The 16,867-nt window shown below is 40.5% G+C and overlaps 1 protein-coding gene across 1 annotated transcript in view; it reads right to left on the minus strand.

The window, feature by feature from the left end:
* Positions 1-16,867, minus strand: part of SNTG2 (syntrophin gamma 2) — a 280,115-nt gene that overhangs the window by 115,467 nt on the left and 147,781 nt on the right. The window contains exon 9 of the mRNA XM_077811468.1: positions 12,023-12,150. Coding sequence (XP_077667594.1) covers positions 12,023-12,150 — 128 coding nt within the window. The remainder of the gene's footprint in view (positions 1-12,022; positions 12,151-16,867) is intronic.

Genomic DNA, 16,867 nt, shown 5'->3' on the forward strand with positions numbered 1-16,867 from the left:
CAGACTAGATTAACCTGGGATCCTGTTCAGTGGTCAAGCCAGTTTTCTTTGCTGTGTTTTGGTACCTCCTTTGCTTATACCATTATCTAGAAATTTGGTCCTATTAGTGTATGTAGCTTTTGAGTGAATTTTTATTTCCATCAGTGTGGATTATGACAGGATTAGAATGGGAGTTCCCAGAGAAGTTCAGGGCCTCTGTATTACTTCATCTCTCCATAAATGGAAGTTAAAATCCACTAATTTTCTGGTAATCTGAATTTTGCATCACTTCATAATTCTGGGTAATGACCAAGGATGCTTGTTTGTCATGGCTAATGCCGGATATGTCATGACTGCGTCAAAACATGACTAGGATTTTATAGAAAAGTCATTGGTCACATTAGTGCAAGCAAAATACATTTTATTTTAAACTAAAATTGTTTTAAATCATTTAATAATACTAGCTAATAGTTTAAAACCACTCAAAGATGCAGGTCACTTCCTATACTCTGTATTTCAGTACTCTGGACATGTAAAAAGTCATAGAAAAAGTTCACTCAGTAACAGATTGGCTTGGGTAAATATTTCATAGGTGAAGTCTTTTTTTATTATTTGTTTTGTTACCAAAGTCAGGGTATAATATACAGCCATGGTACTGTGGCCTGGAACACATACTAAATCTTCAGCTGTCAGAGTAAGGAAAATTAGTCTCAGCACCCAAAGGAGTGGGAACCTGATGGGGGTCTATTTATGGTCTTCAAGTATGGGTGAGATTATCGAAAATGGCTTATTCAGAAGAATTCCAAATACAACCAGTAAGTCAACTGAAATAGAGCAGTCAGGGCAACCCTACAAAAATGCAGTGTGTGAGACATGACCCTTTTTTCATCAGTATTGTTTTTAAAGTTAAAGATTGACTCAGCAGTTGAATTCACTCATTTTGTATGTTCTTCCTCCTTGTCCTCACTATTTCAAATTGCCACATGTAAACATCGTACAGAGGATACAATTAAAGTATCTTCCTTTGTACTGGGAGCAATGATGTTACCGGCATGAGTACCTATTCCCTTCACTTATAATGGGGGTATATCATTAGTAATATTTTACTTGCTGGTTAAAGGCAAAAGGTAGCTTTCTAACTATGTCCACTATATGAGAAGTTTTCTATAATCTACTGAACAATCATCTGATAAATAAGATGAATTGTCATTTTTTAAGTGAGTGATGCGGGGCAGTATTTTTTGTCAGGTACATAAAAGAGTAAAGGCATATAAAAGATGGAAATGCTTTCAGAACATATGTGCCTGTTGCTCACTTTGGATAGTGTATTTCTGATGAATGTTTGACATTAATCCTCAATCCTTTTACAATCAAATTGTTCAATTAAATCTAAGCGTGGTAAGTGTTGGGTGTCTACAGGCTGAATAAAGTGTAAATATCGAGAGGGACTACATAGAAAAAATATCAAAGTAATACATAGTCCCAGTGTGGTTCTCCCTGAGAACAGGAGCTACCTGAAAACGCAAACACTGAAAGATGTCATATTTAGTATATCACATTGCTACTGCACTCTGTAGGATGCAGCTATGTCTACCAGAAGTGAGCTTTGTGGGTGGCATGTGAATACAGTGTGTTTATTTCTGTGTGTATTCTGTAATAACAACATAATGTACTTGGCTATAACTATCAGTTATACAAATTAGGGCCCCAATCCTGCAAAGATTTAACTTTAAGCACGTGGGTAGTCCCACTGAACTCAGTAGAAATGTTCAGGTATTTAAACGTAAGCATGTGCAGAGAAGCCTTTGCAGAATCGGATCATAAGTCAAAACAAAATTGTCAATACTTGTTTGGAAAGTGTAAGATGATTGCTGAAATTAAATAAAAAAAATTATATACAGAATATCAGATAGGATTTGGTTTCATTCAGCTTAGTGAATCAATTGGCAAAATAGATGTCAGTACAGTTAAATAATCATTAACTTTATAAAATCAATGCATTTATTTATAGTTTATTCTGAATCATTAGGATGATTGGAATCCCATGCTATTTCTTAATAGCTTCTTAAGCACAATGGTAATGTGTGGGAGAGGTAAAAGCCTTCGGTAATAAACCATCCTGCTCCATTCTATTTAAGTCTTTGTAGGCACACTGCATTTATCTTAATGATGGCTTTATGGCTGACTTGGTAGGTCAAATCCTTCAGTCTCAAGGTATAAAACGTGTGTGTCTCTAGATATTCCCTGACCCATAAAATGGCTAGTAAAATCTAGATTTAGATAATAGCTACCAGCCTGCCCTGTCAGTTTGGTGCCAGTTCAGGTACAGTTTCATCTCCTGCCCTGTAGGCATTTTGGCAGCAGGACACTCTACAACCTGTGAAAAATGTACTGCATTAATCTCTGTCACTGCCACAGTAAGCCCCATGTACTTTGTGGTTAAATTATGGCAGATGATTACTGGTTAAAGACTTTCAGTTCTCCATGTAACGTGCATGAGTAACTCCCATTACTACTGATAGGACTTAAACATGTGTGTCTGGGAAAAACAGACCTCTATGTTTGACAATGCGTGACAGATTTACTGCATCCCTCTCCATAGTTCTGCTTTGAAGTTTCCAAACTCAAGGGTTTTTGAAGGGACATTATGACAATGCTGGCATAGATTGTCTACACAGTTTATTATTATTGTGCTAAAGCACAGTTATTTTTAACATAATATGAAGCAGAGAGATTTTCTTTTCTATGATAAACTTCTGAAAACAAGACATATTAATGAACAAACTGACCAACTATAATGCCCCGAATGTGATTCATAAAGTTTTCTTTTTTGTGAAGGAGAGATTTAAAATCTAAAACAGTCAGCTTTTCTTCCAGATTCACTCTTTATATTTTAATGACTGATTTACAGTAATTGCACTAGGAAGCAAGCAGGTCTGCCAGGGCCTCAAATCCTTTTTAGTCCTCTCCTTCAGGAGGTCACTGATCCTGATGCATTCCCTGAGGATGGTGGGAAGGAGTAGGTTTGCTGACCAGGGCCTCTTCAGGATGATCCTGCCAAAACATTGCTGTCCTTGGTGCACTCCTAAATGATGATGGTGGTAGGAATGTGTAGATCCAGATACGAGCTGGTTGAATCATTTGTTGAAAATATTTTAACTGCAAATTTAATCCTTTTCTTGGTTTGTAAGTGAACCTTGTTTACAACATATTCATTGTTGCATTCACTGAATAGCATGGAGAAGCAATTTTCAGCTCCTGGGCTGTTCATTTCAACTATTCATTAGTTGTTATTCATGATGTGTGATTCTAGCTATGTTGTTTATATGTAACTGTGGTATCTAAACCTCTTACAGACTTTCTGTACTATAACCTCACAATCTCTTTATTGGAGAGTTAGCATAGGCATGCAAAGTCCCTGGAATAATTACATTTAACAAAAGCTTTTTGTTACTGGAAGAGGGCATAGAAGAGGGTACAGCTGAAGCTCCTCTCCTGCTGTTGGTGCAGCTTTGCTTTCCACCTATGGCAATTTTTTTCAGAGATACCTCTTGAGACTGTGGTGCAACCTCACATTGGAGATGCTCTCTGTGGATGTGTCAAGAAACTCCTATTCATGCTGCCAGGCAGCACAGTAACTTTGATGTGCTATTTATCTTCCTAACACCCAGGTGACATAGGAAATTATTATTACCATCTCCATTTTTAGATGGGGACCTGAAGCAGACAGACACTAAGGCTCAGATCCTCAAAGGTATTTAGGTGCTAACTCCTACTGATGTCAATGAAAGCTAAGAGCTGAACTCCCTGTCAGAATCTGAGCCTAAGTGTCTTGTAAGGCAGCCTGTAGCGGAGCAGGGAGCAGCACTTGGATCTCCCAAGTCCCAGGCTATTGTTCTAACCACTGGACAACCCTTTCTGTGTAAGTGAATAGCCATGCATGCCTCGTGGTTATAGCTCTACTCACTGACTAGATGACTGAAACTTTTAAAACAAGAGAATCATCAATAGAGAATATTGCACTTTTGATACATGTTGTCAGATGAATCATTCAAGATAAAATTCCTCAGACTTTTAGAATTCACAGACATGTTCATCAATATCTGGCAAGCATTTTCCTGTACACAATGCAGACTCCCAAAAAAAAATGTAAAAAGCCACGACCTTATGCTGTGCCACATCCGCTCTTAATAATCATTTCTGCTGAGAGGAGTACAGAACACTGCCAGTCAATAACAGCTAGACAGGTGACCAGTTCGATTATGCAGACAGCTAGTATATCAAAAACTGCTTTATTATTCCTACCTCTTTCTCCCGCTGACTTTTATCTGTTTGTTTGTTTGTTTTATCCACCAGCTGCATGTTATCATTATCCTAAGGTTACAAGATCTTTTAGGTAGGGACTAGATGCCTAAAAGAAGTTAGGTGTTGTGACACCGAGAATCACAGCACCTAACTTTTACATGCCCAGAAAATCACTGCAATTCACAAAGCCTGAGTTAGGTGCCAAGGTTCCCGATCCAAAAAATGCGGAGAAATAGGGTTGTGATTCATATAAACCAGCACACTAGGCAGGAAGCCATGTAAGCTTGCCAATAGATAGATGCCTAAGTCTGGGCTGCAAGGAGATACCTATCTCTAGTTGTTATTCTCAGCTGTGAACCCTCTCCTGGAGTTAGGAACCTATGCCATTTTTTTTAAGAAGCCAGGAGGAAGAGATTGTGGTGCCCACCTTATAACTTTTAGCCCAGTGGCTAGAGCAATCCCTGGAATGTGGGAGACCCAGATTCAGTTTCTCCCCACACCCTGCCAGAGGGGGAGAAAGTCACAGTATAAAATGGCGGCATCTTATTCAACAAACCTCTTCTCTATGTTTATCCTGACTCAGATTAACTTGTTTTTATGAAAAAAAGTCATTTTTCAGTCTATTTTGCTTCTGTCAGCACTGCAGAGTCTAATGCAGCTAAGCAAGTTAAAAAGCTTCTCTTCATTACTGTACATCATCTTAACAGATTTAAATTAGCTGCAGAAGTTAGGATTCCAAAATGTGTTAGTAGTAAGCACTATCTGAGAATAATTGAAATGAAAGATGAGAAATGCACTAGGTGATTTTGTCCCTCTCCCAGTCAGTGTAAGGTATTGCCAGCTATATATTAAAATGTATCCTAACACGCTGTTACTGTTTTCTCTGAAGATACTGCATTGGCTGAGTTCCTGCTTTTAGTGGTAGTACTTCTTCACCAAGGCAGGTGGGATCTCCCTTCCTACTCAAGGATTTTTGGCTGTTTTCCATCCTCCAACCTTCCCATTAGAGTTGGGAAATGAAACGTTTGTTTTCAATTACTGACTTTCCGGCCATGACATCCATATGCTAGGATAGGTACAACTCACATTGAATGGTGTTGTGTGATTTGAATTGGCTGCTTATTGATTTCTGGATATTGTTCATGCTATTGTTTATTAACCTATAAAGTATGGAAGAACTTGGCACTGACGTACACCAGAGAGCAACTAGGTCTGAATTTGTTGATCTGCAAATGATTTTCTGTACCCTTTAGGGAATGGTGAATAGTTAAATCAATTTTTCAGTTGATGTGTGGACAGGATAAGCTACAGAATTAGTTGGTTTTGTAAGAATTGTGCGATGTAGAATTATGTGAGAAGTGCCTAGAGGATGAGGTATGTGCCTTTCAGGTATGCATATATTAAAATAAGTAAATATTTTTAGCACAGTTTAACAGGGTATTCTGAGTGCCATAAGGAAGATGTATGGCTTCTCACAATCCTATTCAAGCAGCAAGACATCATGGGACTTATCTTTTTCAGGGATCATGTGACTGCAGGCTACAAAATAAGATCTGCTGAGAAAAGGAAGCAGGATATCTAAGATAGCTCCTGCTCCCCAGTAAGAAAGAGACTAGAGAATAGGCTGCACCTATTTCGGGGTCTTTCTACAGAGAGAAAGAGAGAGATTGATCTCTGTCTAATATAAAATGTCCTATCAACTCAGAGGAAAATTAAGGCACAGTGGTGAGGGGAAACTGAGGGAGTCACTGCATCACTATGGGACACAGTGTGACCTCCATGTTGAACTACTGATTTTTGGAGGTTAGGGAGCACTTTGCTTTCTGTTCCTGATAAACATATTAGATGAAGAGAAGTGAAGCATATTAGATGACAGCGGCACTGGCAAGTTGCTTTGTATGTGAAACCTAACAGTGCCTCAAAGGATCAACAGCCTTTGAAAGCTAGGGGATTTCCCTTCTGCTTGTGCTACAAGAGCAAGACCCAGGAGTAGGAACCATATGAGGGATATCTACAGGAAAGTAATTTCCCCTTTAACTTCATTAAACAATGAAAGGCCAACACGAACAGGGGTTCTTTATTGCCAACAGAATGTTTAACAAAGTTCCAGTTAACTAAGTTCCACCTCAAGATGGACTAGGCCTTGAAGAAAATGGTTTGAAAATGTTCCTGTTTATTTTCTGAAAGTGTACCGTGTCTTTATCTGCAGTATTCAAAAAGCATTTTTTTTTCAGTTTTCCCAGATGATGTGTTGCACTGGGATACTGATGTCATATTTCCTCAGTCATATTTATCCTAGCAAACAGCACACCCTAACAAGTCTGAGACAGCAGTACAGTGCATTAGAATTTGGTGTATTGCCAGCAAGCAGAACAAAAGGTGAAACAATTCTCCTCCCTCTTAAAAACAAAAACACCATACTGCCTGTGATCAGTTAAGAACAATAATATTGGCATGAAAAATCCTCAGACACTATTAATATTTCAAATCCAAATCAACCAATTGTTTTGCCAGTGTGATAATTTGAAAACACTCTGATATTCATGGGGTAGGAAATACTGTGCATCAACTGGGAATGTTTTCTCAGCTATATGGGTGGTACCATTTACTGACCCCCACCCCCCAATCTTTCACAAATTCTGTAGCTTTTTTATAATAATATAACACTAACATTGATACGGAGTAACAAAGAGACCACATTGACACCAAGTGACTTAGCTGATACCATTTTTTCTCATCTTTAGGTTGACAGAATACGGCAGTGACACTAATCCAAAAAGTCTACATGTTGATTTGGCTGATGTTATTTTGTTAACGGGTCCTCATTCATGCAGAAATTTAGTGTCCGGTACGCTAAATGTAACACATTCCTAATGAATCTCCTTTAAATTAAACTAGATCAGATGTTAAAATATTCAAAGCCAACTCTGGCAAATCAACATATTGAGTTAAATGTTGAGAGAAGTCATTTGGGGACACCAAGGGGGTATTACTAAAAGTAATGGGATAGATAAAGGAAAGCGTAGGATGATTAACAAGGAAAATATCCCAACAGGTGTTTTAGAACTAGAGCTGATTGGATAATGAAAAATCATATTTGCAAAGATATTTGTGAATAAATGGATGATCTTGCTTCAAGAAGAATAGTGGCACAGGTTAGTAATTCAAACATTTATGAATAATGAATATCATTTGTTTGTTCCAGTAGCACCTCAGTGTCCCAGCTAGGGATCAATGTCTCTATTGCACTATGCAAACATGCAGTAAAGCCACAGGGCTGGATGCACAAAGGAAGCTGGTGCCTAAGTCCATGTTTCAGGCACCTAAGTCCCAATTTTGGGACCACTGCAATGCACAAAACTCCTGTCAAAGCCCTGTAGGCCTCTTGGCCTTTAAGTTTTCAAGGAGAAAGTTCCCTAGGGCCCTATGTTTCTGCCTCAGAGTATGCTCGCTGCCATCTAATTCTACGTATCCAAAACCTGGCTTCCAGCTAAGTCCCAGAGTGATTGACAAACCAGGGGAAGATAGGCCTTTGGTTGCCTAACACATGTGCGGGTCCTGGTCTGGCAGGCATGTTCAGAGGCCACCCACCAGATTGGTTCCCATTCAAAATCTGGCCAGAGGAGGTGATGCCCACCGTATAACTTTTAGCCCAGTGATTCATAGTAGTCTCCCAAGAGGTGAGAAACCCCCCCGTTCAAGTACTACACTTTAATTATAATTTTTTAAAAAAGAGTAATTAACAATCAAAGAGGAAGGTGCCATCCGGTGACACAAATGAGCATTGAAAGGATCGGCTTTCCTGTTAAAACTAAGCAAGGTGAATACTAAGGTACTTATGATTTGGAAGAGAACCAAGATGAGACTTTTAATCCAATCCCAGTAAAAGTATACTAGAATCTAGCTTGGCAGACAGAATAAACAGACATGGTGCAATAATAATAAGACCTAACTCTCTTACAGCACTTCTTATCTGTAACTCTCAGACTGCTCTACAAAGGAGGTAAGTGTAATTATCCTCATTAACATTATTAAAGAGAGGCAAACTGAGGCACAGAGAGGTGAAGTGATTGTCCAAGGTCACTCATGAAGCCAGTGCCACAACCAGGAATAGAATCTTCTGAGTCCTAGTCCAGTGCACTATCCACTATGCAACACTGCATCTTTCGTGGTACCAGTGCAAAACATGTCTGATACAAACAGAAGTCAAGAAAGGTCAGCACAGAGTTATAATCAATAATGTCAACACACTGACATGATATTCTTTGTAAGACATTATAAAAGAAACAGCAAAGACAAACTTGAGTAAAGTTGCACATAGTTTAAAACCCTATGACAGACAATCTCAGTTTTGTTCAGATACCTGTCTGAAATGCTTGAAGAAAAGATTATTTACAGAAAAAAAGAGAAAAAGCTGAAAATACACCTTACTCACAACAATCATGGTTAAAAAAACAAAACAAATAAGATCAGCAAGGTCATTTCAAGTTGCTATAACAGTCAGACAGCAAGAATAACTGGATTGACTTCTGTCCTGTTTATGACAGTTTGTATAACAAAGCAAATTCACGAGCAAGAAACAGAATATCTGAAAGATTTTTCAGAAACGTAAGATGTGACTTCTTACATTGCCTCTTACTAGTTTCTTACTTGTTCAGTGCAGATAACGTGTTTGGTGCCGTACAAAGCAATTTTTCTCTCGTCCCTGAGAGAAGATGTAAAGAATCTTAAAAAAAACTTTTCAAAACAGCATCAGACCAGCAGGCATAATTAAATTAAGGCTAATCTTTTAAACAGCCTACTAAGCACTGAAGATCTTATAACTTTCTATAGGTAAATATTTTGAAAACGCCGGCCAATTACTTGTTCTTCCCTGGCTTATAAAAATATTTCTTCATAGTATTATATTTGGCTTTTGGTGTGCACCAATTGGTAGGTATTTTCAAAATATTTTTCTATTGGAGGTTAATCTTGGACTGCCTTTCTACAATGTAAAATTACAATGGTGTTAAAAGAACATAATTTTGATTGCAAAGTCAAGCTCTTGAAAGTTAAATAATTCCCAGGCAACCTGAATTCTGTCTCCTTTTGCTTTAAGATAGCTTTAAGTAAATGATCACGTACAATCAGGACCTATGCCTCATTCAATGCACGGGATGATAATGCTCAAGGAAGGAGGCAACTATTCAAAAATTCTTTTCATTCTCGTCATTCAATGTGTGGCCCAATCTGATCCCTTACGTATTGCATGCCATCCAAATCCTGAATACAAAATTATTCATTTCCTTGCCGTCTTTTTTTTTTTGAAACCCACAGTGATTGCATGTGTAACCAACATTAATGAATGTATTTTCACAATTTGCCTGGGAGATAAATTATTATCCCACCCTACAGATGTTTTAAGTGATTTGCTCAAGGTCATGCAATGAAACAGAGGCAAAGTCAAGGTTAGAACTCAGTCTCCTGACTCCCATCCATGTGCTCATTCCTCCAGACTACACTTCCTGACTGAGAATCATAGACTATCAGGGTTGGAAGGGACCTCAGGAGGTCATCTAGTTGAACCCCCTCCTCAAAGCAGGACCAAGCCCCCAATTTTGCCCCAGATCTCTAAATGGCCCCTTCAAGGATTGAACTCACAACCCTGGGTTTAGCAGGCCAGTGCTCAAACCCCTGAGCTATCCCTTTCCCCTTTTGGGTTCCCTTCATGACACTCCTGGACCCAGCACATGGCCTCAACAGCCCATAGACTCATAGAATATCAGGGTTGGAAGGGACCTCAGGAGGTCATCTAGTCCAACCCCTGCTCAAAGCAGGACCAATCCCCAATTTTTGGCCCAGATCCTTAAATGGCCCCTCAAGGATTGAACTCACAACCCTGGTATGTGAATGGTACTGAGCATTCACATTTCCCAGTGACTTCACCTGCAGTTAGGGTGTCAGGCCCCAGATGCCTCAAGTCAGGCGCACAGGAAATGAGGAAACCACATTTGGTGACCAGGTGTCACAATTTTAGCTAACATGACTTGCTTAACGTCACACAGGAAGGTAGTCTGTGGCAGAAGTAGAGACAGAAGTTAATTCTCCTGCATATGGCTCATTGGGGATTGAGTTCTAGATTTCTCTCAGTACAAATTTCTTTACTGCTTTTCTCTCTTCAGAGACAGATTTAAAATGTGTCTCCTCCTCAAGCCAAACCGTGGCCACTGGGAGCTGCAGGGGGCCATGCCTGCGGGGTCAAAGTAAACACAATGTCTCACAACCTGCCTTTGGATTACCTTGATGGGCCACATGCCGAAGGTTGCCAACCCCTGTGCGAGTTTTTTTTTTTAATGTTGTATAAATCTAAAGTCTTCTTTACAACAGTTTTTTTTTCCCTTTAGGAAACTCTTAAAACTTTGATAGCATTTAAAAAGTGGGTGAGAAACACCGTTCTTATCTACTGTTTTACATAAACTGTTTTTTCCTTTTAAGTTAGGATGTGTGTGTCTGTGTGTTTTGTATAAAGTTAAAGATTTCATTATAAAAGTTTTCCTCTAGGCAACACTTTAAAAAACATTGTTTTTAAAAAAGGTGGGTGTGTTATGTGGTTTTTTTTGTTGTTGTTTAAATGAGCCAAACAATTGTTCTTATTAAGCTCTGAGATTAGGACAAGAAACAATGGGCTTAAATTGCAGCAAGGGAAGTTTAGGTTGGTCATTAGGAAAAACTTCCTAGCTGTTAGTTTAAACATTGAAATAAAATGCCTAGGGAGGTTGTGAAATCTCTGTATTTGGAGATGTTTAAAAGCAAGTTAGACAAACACCTGTCAGGGATGGTCTAGATAATACTTAGTCCTGCATGGAGTTCAGGGGACTGAACTAGAAGATGCCTGCAGGTCCCTTCCACTCCAATGATTCTCCTATTAAAAGTGCACATGACTGGATACGGACTCGGAGGACGGGACAAATGCAAAAAGGGTGTGCGCAAACCTGTCAAAAACACATGGTGATCAACCCTATCAAACATATTACTACTAGACCTTATTTTTTCTTCCCTTTTCTTTAATAAACTTTATTTTTCCTCTCTTTCTTTAATAAACCTTTTTGCTCTCTTTCTTTAAGAGCCCTTATTTTTCCTCAGTTTTCTTTAATAATCTTTATTTTCTTCTTTCTTTAATAATCCCCTTATTTTTCTCTCTCTTTCCTCTCTGTCTGTAATAACCTCCCTTATTTTTCTCTCTCTCTCTTTAATAACCTACCTTATTTTTTATCTCTTCTCAGAACCTGCCTTATTTTCTGAATTATCTAAAAATCTATTCTTCACACATAAAATCACATGCACACAATGATCCCTAACACTCCCCATGGAAAAAAAAAGTAACAAAACCCGTATTTTCCCTCAGATGGCTGACCACACCAGAAGGGTATGTGACCAGATTGAGAACCGGCAGACAGGATGTAAGGCAAAAAAGGGGTATGGAAACCTCTTAAAAAGACCTGGTGATGAATCCTATCTTACTTACTTACCCTATCTTACCTACTTATTTTATTGCCCTTTTTTACTTTTTCTTTGTCTTCAACAGTCCTCCTATGCATGTTATAAATTACAAGAGAAAATAGGCAGCATGGTTTTGTATAATAATATGAACTAAAAATTTTAATCTCTCAAGTAAAAGCATTTTTCCGCTGCCAACACCTTCACAATAAAAATGAGGTGCAGTTAGTTAACCCACTTCTTTCCCTTTCAAATTACAAACCTTAATTTATCTGTTCCAGCTTTGTATCTTGAGATTCGAGCTATCGACAGAGGAACTGATAGGGTGTCTAGCCAGCGCTTTTCATATTTTGGTTCATTAGCTATGGGTGAGGAGGGCGATGATGGAGCCTGTAGAGAATAAATGACAATCAGTAAGCACAGTCTATCAGTTCATACAGTGCAGAAAGCACTGAAATGCATCTAGAGCTGTGCGCTCTTCAAAAGCTAGTAACACATAGTAATATAAATTGTTAAGAAACAGAGTTTAGGAGAGAAATTAAAATAAGCATTTATGTGAAAACAAAACAGAGATCTTGGTGCTATGCCTGGGTTTTGATTTTATTATTTGTGTGATGTTAAATCCATTTATGTTTTAATTAAAATTTGAAGGCCACTTCTAATTGATGATACAAATAGGCTCATTTTAATGTCAGTGTTTTACTCGTAAATCTCCTATTTTTCTCCATCCAAATTCCTTCTGATTACAACGTAAGATCACTCCAGGGTAGAACTTCATTTGGAATGTGTTTGTGCTTTCCCTTAAATATCTATACACAATTGACAAGAAAAAACAGTGCATAAAATATATTGAAGTAAGGACTACTGCAACCATGCAACAAATTTTGCATATACTGATACATTGTGACATTTACCCATGCCTTCATTTAGCCACAGATTTGAAAATCCTGAATCACATGTTATACCTAAGGCAGGAAATATCCATATATGGACTAGTAAACTTTGAGAGTTTCAATTTTAGAGTTTTGTTCAAAACCATTACATTGGGCATTTTCTCTCCCTGAAGAACTGGATACATGGATCCTGGGATACCTGCAGAAGGCAGGATCCTCAACATTATAACAGCAACATGTGATGTGCATCAAAGATGTTCCAGATTTTTGAGGATCTGGGTAAAGTGGAAATTATTGTTGATCTACTGATTTGGGATGAGCACCCCAGCATGCCAAAGAAAACCTTAAATTAAACAGGAGCAAATGTGAGCTAAAAGCTGAATTAGATTAATAATTTAGGACACACATTCAATGACAAAGGAGCTCAAATCAAACCTAAGAAAGGAGGTTTTACAGAGGCTCATGAGCATGTTAATATATCTAATCCCTAATTTATCACAGTGAAACCCTTCATTTGAAATACTGCATGAAGATATTACAGAATGGAACAGCAATGATTAAAAAAGAATTCTTTGGGGAATTAAAAAATTTGTCACAGAAGCACAGGTACTGAAACACTTTGAGATTAACAAAAGGCCCAACATTTCAGTCAATACAAGATCACATGAATTGTGAACTGTTCTTCGATAAAATGATGGCCCTGAGGTATGTACTTCTGTAGCACTCACTAAAACACAATAAAACTGAGCTCAGATTGAGAAAGAAAAGGTGGTAATTGTTTCTGGTTGTGAGTGATTTCATGAATATGCTTATGGACAGCAATCAGTTGAAGCAGAAACAAACTAGAAACTTTTGGAAACCATTGTTCGAAGCATCACTTAGATTTCAGAAAATGATCACGAAAACTGAAAAAAAACCCCATCCTTAATAAATGTGAAATACAGAACCAGCAAGGGGCTTCTTACAAAGCAAGTAAAAACAGTGAAAGTTACCTAAGCCCTGGTCTACACTAGGACTTTAGGTCGAATTTAGCAACATTAAATTGATGTAAACCTGCACCCGTCCACACAATGAAGCCCTTTATTTCGACTTAAAGGGCTCTTAAAATCGATTTCCGTACTCCACCCCTGACAAGTGGATTAGCGCTTAAATCGGCCTTGCCGGGTCGAATTTGGAGTACTGTGGACACAATTCGACAGTATTGGCCTCCGGGAGCTATCCCACAGTGCTCCATTGTGACTTCTCTGGACAGCACTCTCAACTCAGATGCACTGGCCAGGTAGACAGGAAAAGAACTGCGAACTTTTGAATCTCATTTCCTGTTTGGCCAGCGTGGCAAGCTGCAGGTGACCATGCAGAGCTCATCAGCAGAGGTAACCATGATGGAGTCCCAGAATCGCAAAAGAGCTCCAGCATGGACTGAACGGGAGGTATGGGATCTGATCGCTGTATGGGGAGAGGAATCCGTGCTATCAGAACTCCGTTCCAGTTTTCGAAATGCCAAAACCTTTGTCAAAATCTCCTAGGGCATGAAGGACAGAGGCCATAACAGGGATCCGAAGCAGTGCCGCGTGAAACTTAAGGAGCTGAGGCAAGCCTACCAGAAAACCAGAGGGGCGAACGGCCGCTCCAGGTCAGAGCTCCAAACATGCCGCTTCTATGATGAGCTGCATGCCATTTTAGGGGGTTCAGCCACCACTACCGCAGCCGTGTTGTTTGACTCCTTCAATGGAGATGGAGGCAACACGGAAGCAGGTTTTGGGGACAAAGAAGATGATGATGATGATGAGGTTGTAGATAGCTCACAGCAAGCAAGCGGAGAAACCGGTTTTCCGAACAGCCAGGAACTGTTTCTCACCCTGGACCTGGAGCCAGTACCCCCCGAACCCACCCAAGGCTGCCTCCTGGACCCGGCAGGCAGAGAAGGGACCTCCGGTGAGTGTACCTTTTAAAATACTATACATGGTTTGAAAGCAAGCATGTGAAAGGATTAATTTGCCCTGGCATTCGCAGCTCTCCTGGATGTACTCCCAAAGCCTTTGCAAAAGGTTTCTGGGGAGGGCAGCCTTATTGTGTCCTTCATGGTAGGACACTTTACCACTCCAGGCCAGTAACACGTACTCGGGAATCATTGTACAACAAAGCATTGCAGTGTATGTTTGCTGGCGTTCAAACAACATCCGTTCTTTGTCTCTCTGTGTTATCCTCAGGAGAGTGAGATATCATTCATGGTCACCTGGTTGAAATAGAGTGCTTTTCTTCAGGGGACATTCAGAGGAGCCCGTTCCTGCTGAGCTGTTTGCCTGCGGCTGAACAGAAATGTTCCCCGCTGTTAGCCACGGGGAGGGGGGAGGGTTGAGGGGGTAGCCAAGCAGTGGGGGGAGGCAAAATGCGACCTTGTAACGAAAAGCACATGTGCTTTGTATGTAATGTTAACAGCAAGGTTTACCCTGAAAGACTGTAGCCACTGTTTTATAAAATGTGTCTTTTTAAATACCGCTGTCCCTTTTTTTTTCTCCACCAGCTGCATGTGTTTCAATGATCACAGGATCTTCTCCTTCCCAGAGGCTAGTGAAGATTAGAAAGAAAAAAAAAACGCACTCGTGATGAAATGTTCTCTGAGCTCATGCTGTCCTCCCACACTGACAGAGCACAGATGAATGCATGGAGGCAAATAATGTCAGAGTGCAGGAAAGCACAAAATGACCGGGAGGAGAGGTGGCGGGCTGAAGAGAGTAAGCGGTGGGCTGAAGACAGGGCTGAAGCTCAAATGTGGCGGCAGCGTGATGAGAGGAAGCAGAATTCAATGCTGAGGCTGCTGGAGGACCAAACCAGTATGCTCCAGTGTATGGCTGAGCTGCAGCAAAGGCAGCTGGACACAAACTGCCACTACAGCCCGTGTAACCAAGCGCTCTCCTCCCCAAGTTCCATAGCCTCCACACCCAGACGCCCAAGCACGCGGTGGGGGGGCCACCGGCCAACCAGCCACTCCACCACAGAGGATTGCCCAAAAAAAAGAAGGCTGGCATTCAATAAATTTTAAAGTTGTAAACTTTTAAAGTGCTGTGTGGCATTTTCCTTCCCTCCTCCACCACCCCTCCTGGGCTACCTTGGTAGTCGTCCCCCTATTTGTGTGATGAATGAATAAAGAATGCATGATTGTGAAGCAACAATGACTTTATTGCCTCTGCAAGCAATGATTAAAGGGAGGAGGGGAAGGTGGTTAGCTTGCAGGGAAGTAGAGTGAACCAAGGGGCGGGGGGGTTTCATCAAGGAGAAACAAACAGAACTTTCACACCGTAGCCTGGCCAGTCATGAAACTGGTTTTCAAAGCTTCTCTGATGCGTACCGCGCCCTCCTGTGCTCTTCTAACTGCCCTGTTGTGTGGCTGCGCGTAACCAGCAGCCAGGCGATTTGTCTCAACCTCCCACCCCGCCATAAACATCTCCCCCTTACTCTCACAGATATTGCGGAGTGCACAGCAAGCAGTAATAACAGTGGGAATATTGGTTTCGCTGAGGTCTAAGCGAGTCAGTAAACTGCGCCAGCACGCCTTTAAACGTCCAAATGCACATTCTACCACCATTCTGCACTTGCTCAGCCTGTAGTTGAACAGCTCCTGACTACTGTCCAGGCTGCCTGGGCACAGCTTCATGAGCCATGGCATTAAGGGGTAGGCTGGGTTCCCAAGGATACATATAGGCATTTCAACGTCCCCAACAGTTATTTTCTGGTCTGGGAATAAAGTCCCTTCCTGCAGCTTTTGAAACAGACCAGAGTTCCTGAAGATGCGAGCGTCATGTACCTTTCCCGACCATCCCACGTTGATGTTGGTGAAATGTCCCTTGTGATCCACCAGAGCTTGCAGCACTATAGAAAAGTACCCCTTGCGGTTTATATACTCGGCGGCTTGGTGCTCCGGTGCCAAGATAGGGATATGGGTTCTGTCTATGGCCCCACCACAGTTAGGGAATCCCATTGCAGCAAAGCCATCCACTATAACCTGCACATTTCCCAGGGTCACTACCCTTGATATCAGCAGATCTTTGATTGCGTGGGCTACTTGCATCACAGCAGCTCCAACAGTAGATTTGCCCACTCCAAATTGATTCCCAACTGACCGGTAGCTATCTGGCGTTGCAAGCTTCCACAGGGCTATCGCCACTCACTTCTCAACTGTGAGGGCTGCTCTCATCTTGGTATTATTGCGCTTC

Source organism: Eretmochelys imbricata, chromosome 3 (assembly GCF_965152235.1).
Source record: "Eretmochelys imbricata isolate rEreImb1 chromosome 3, rEreImb1.hap1, whole genome shotgun sequence".
Taxonomy (NCBI): Eukaryota; Metazoa; Chordata; order Testudines; family Cheloniidae; genus Eretmochelys; species Eretmochelys imbricata.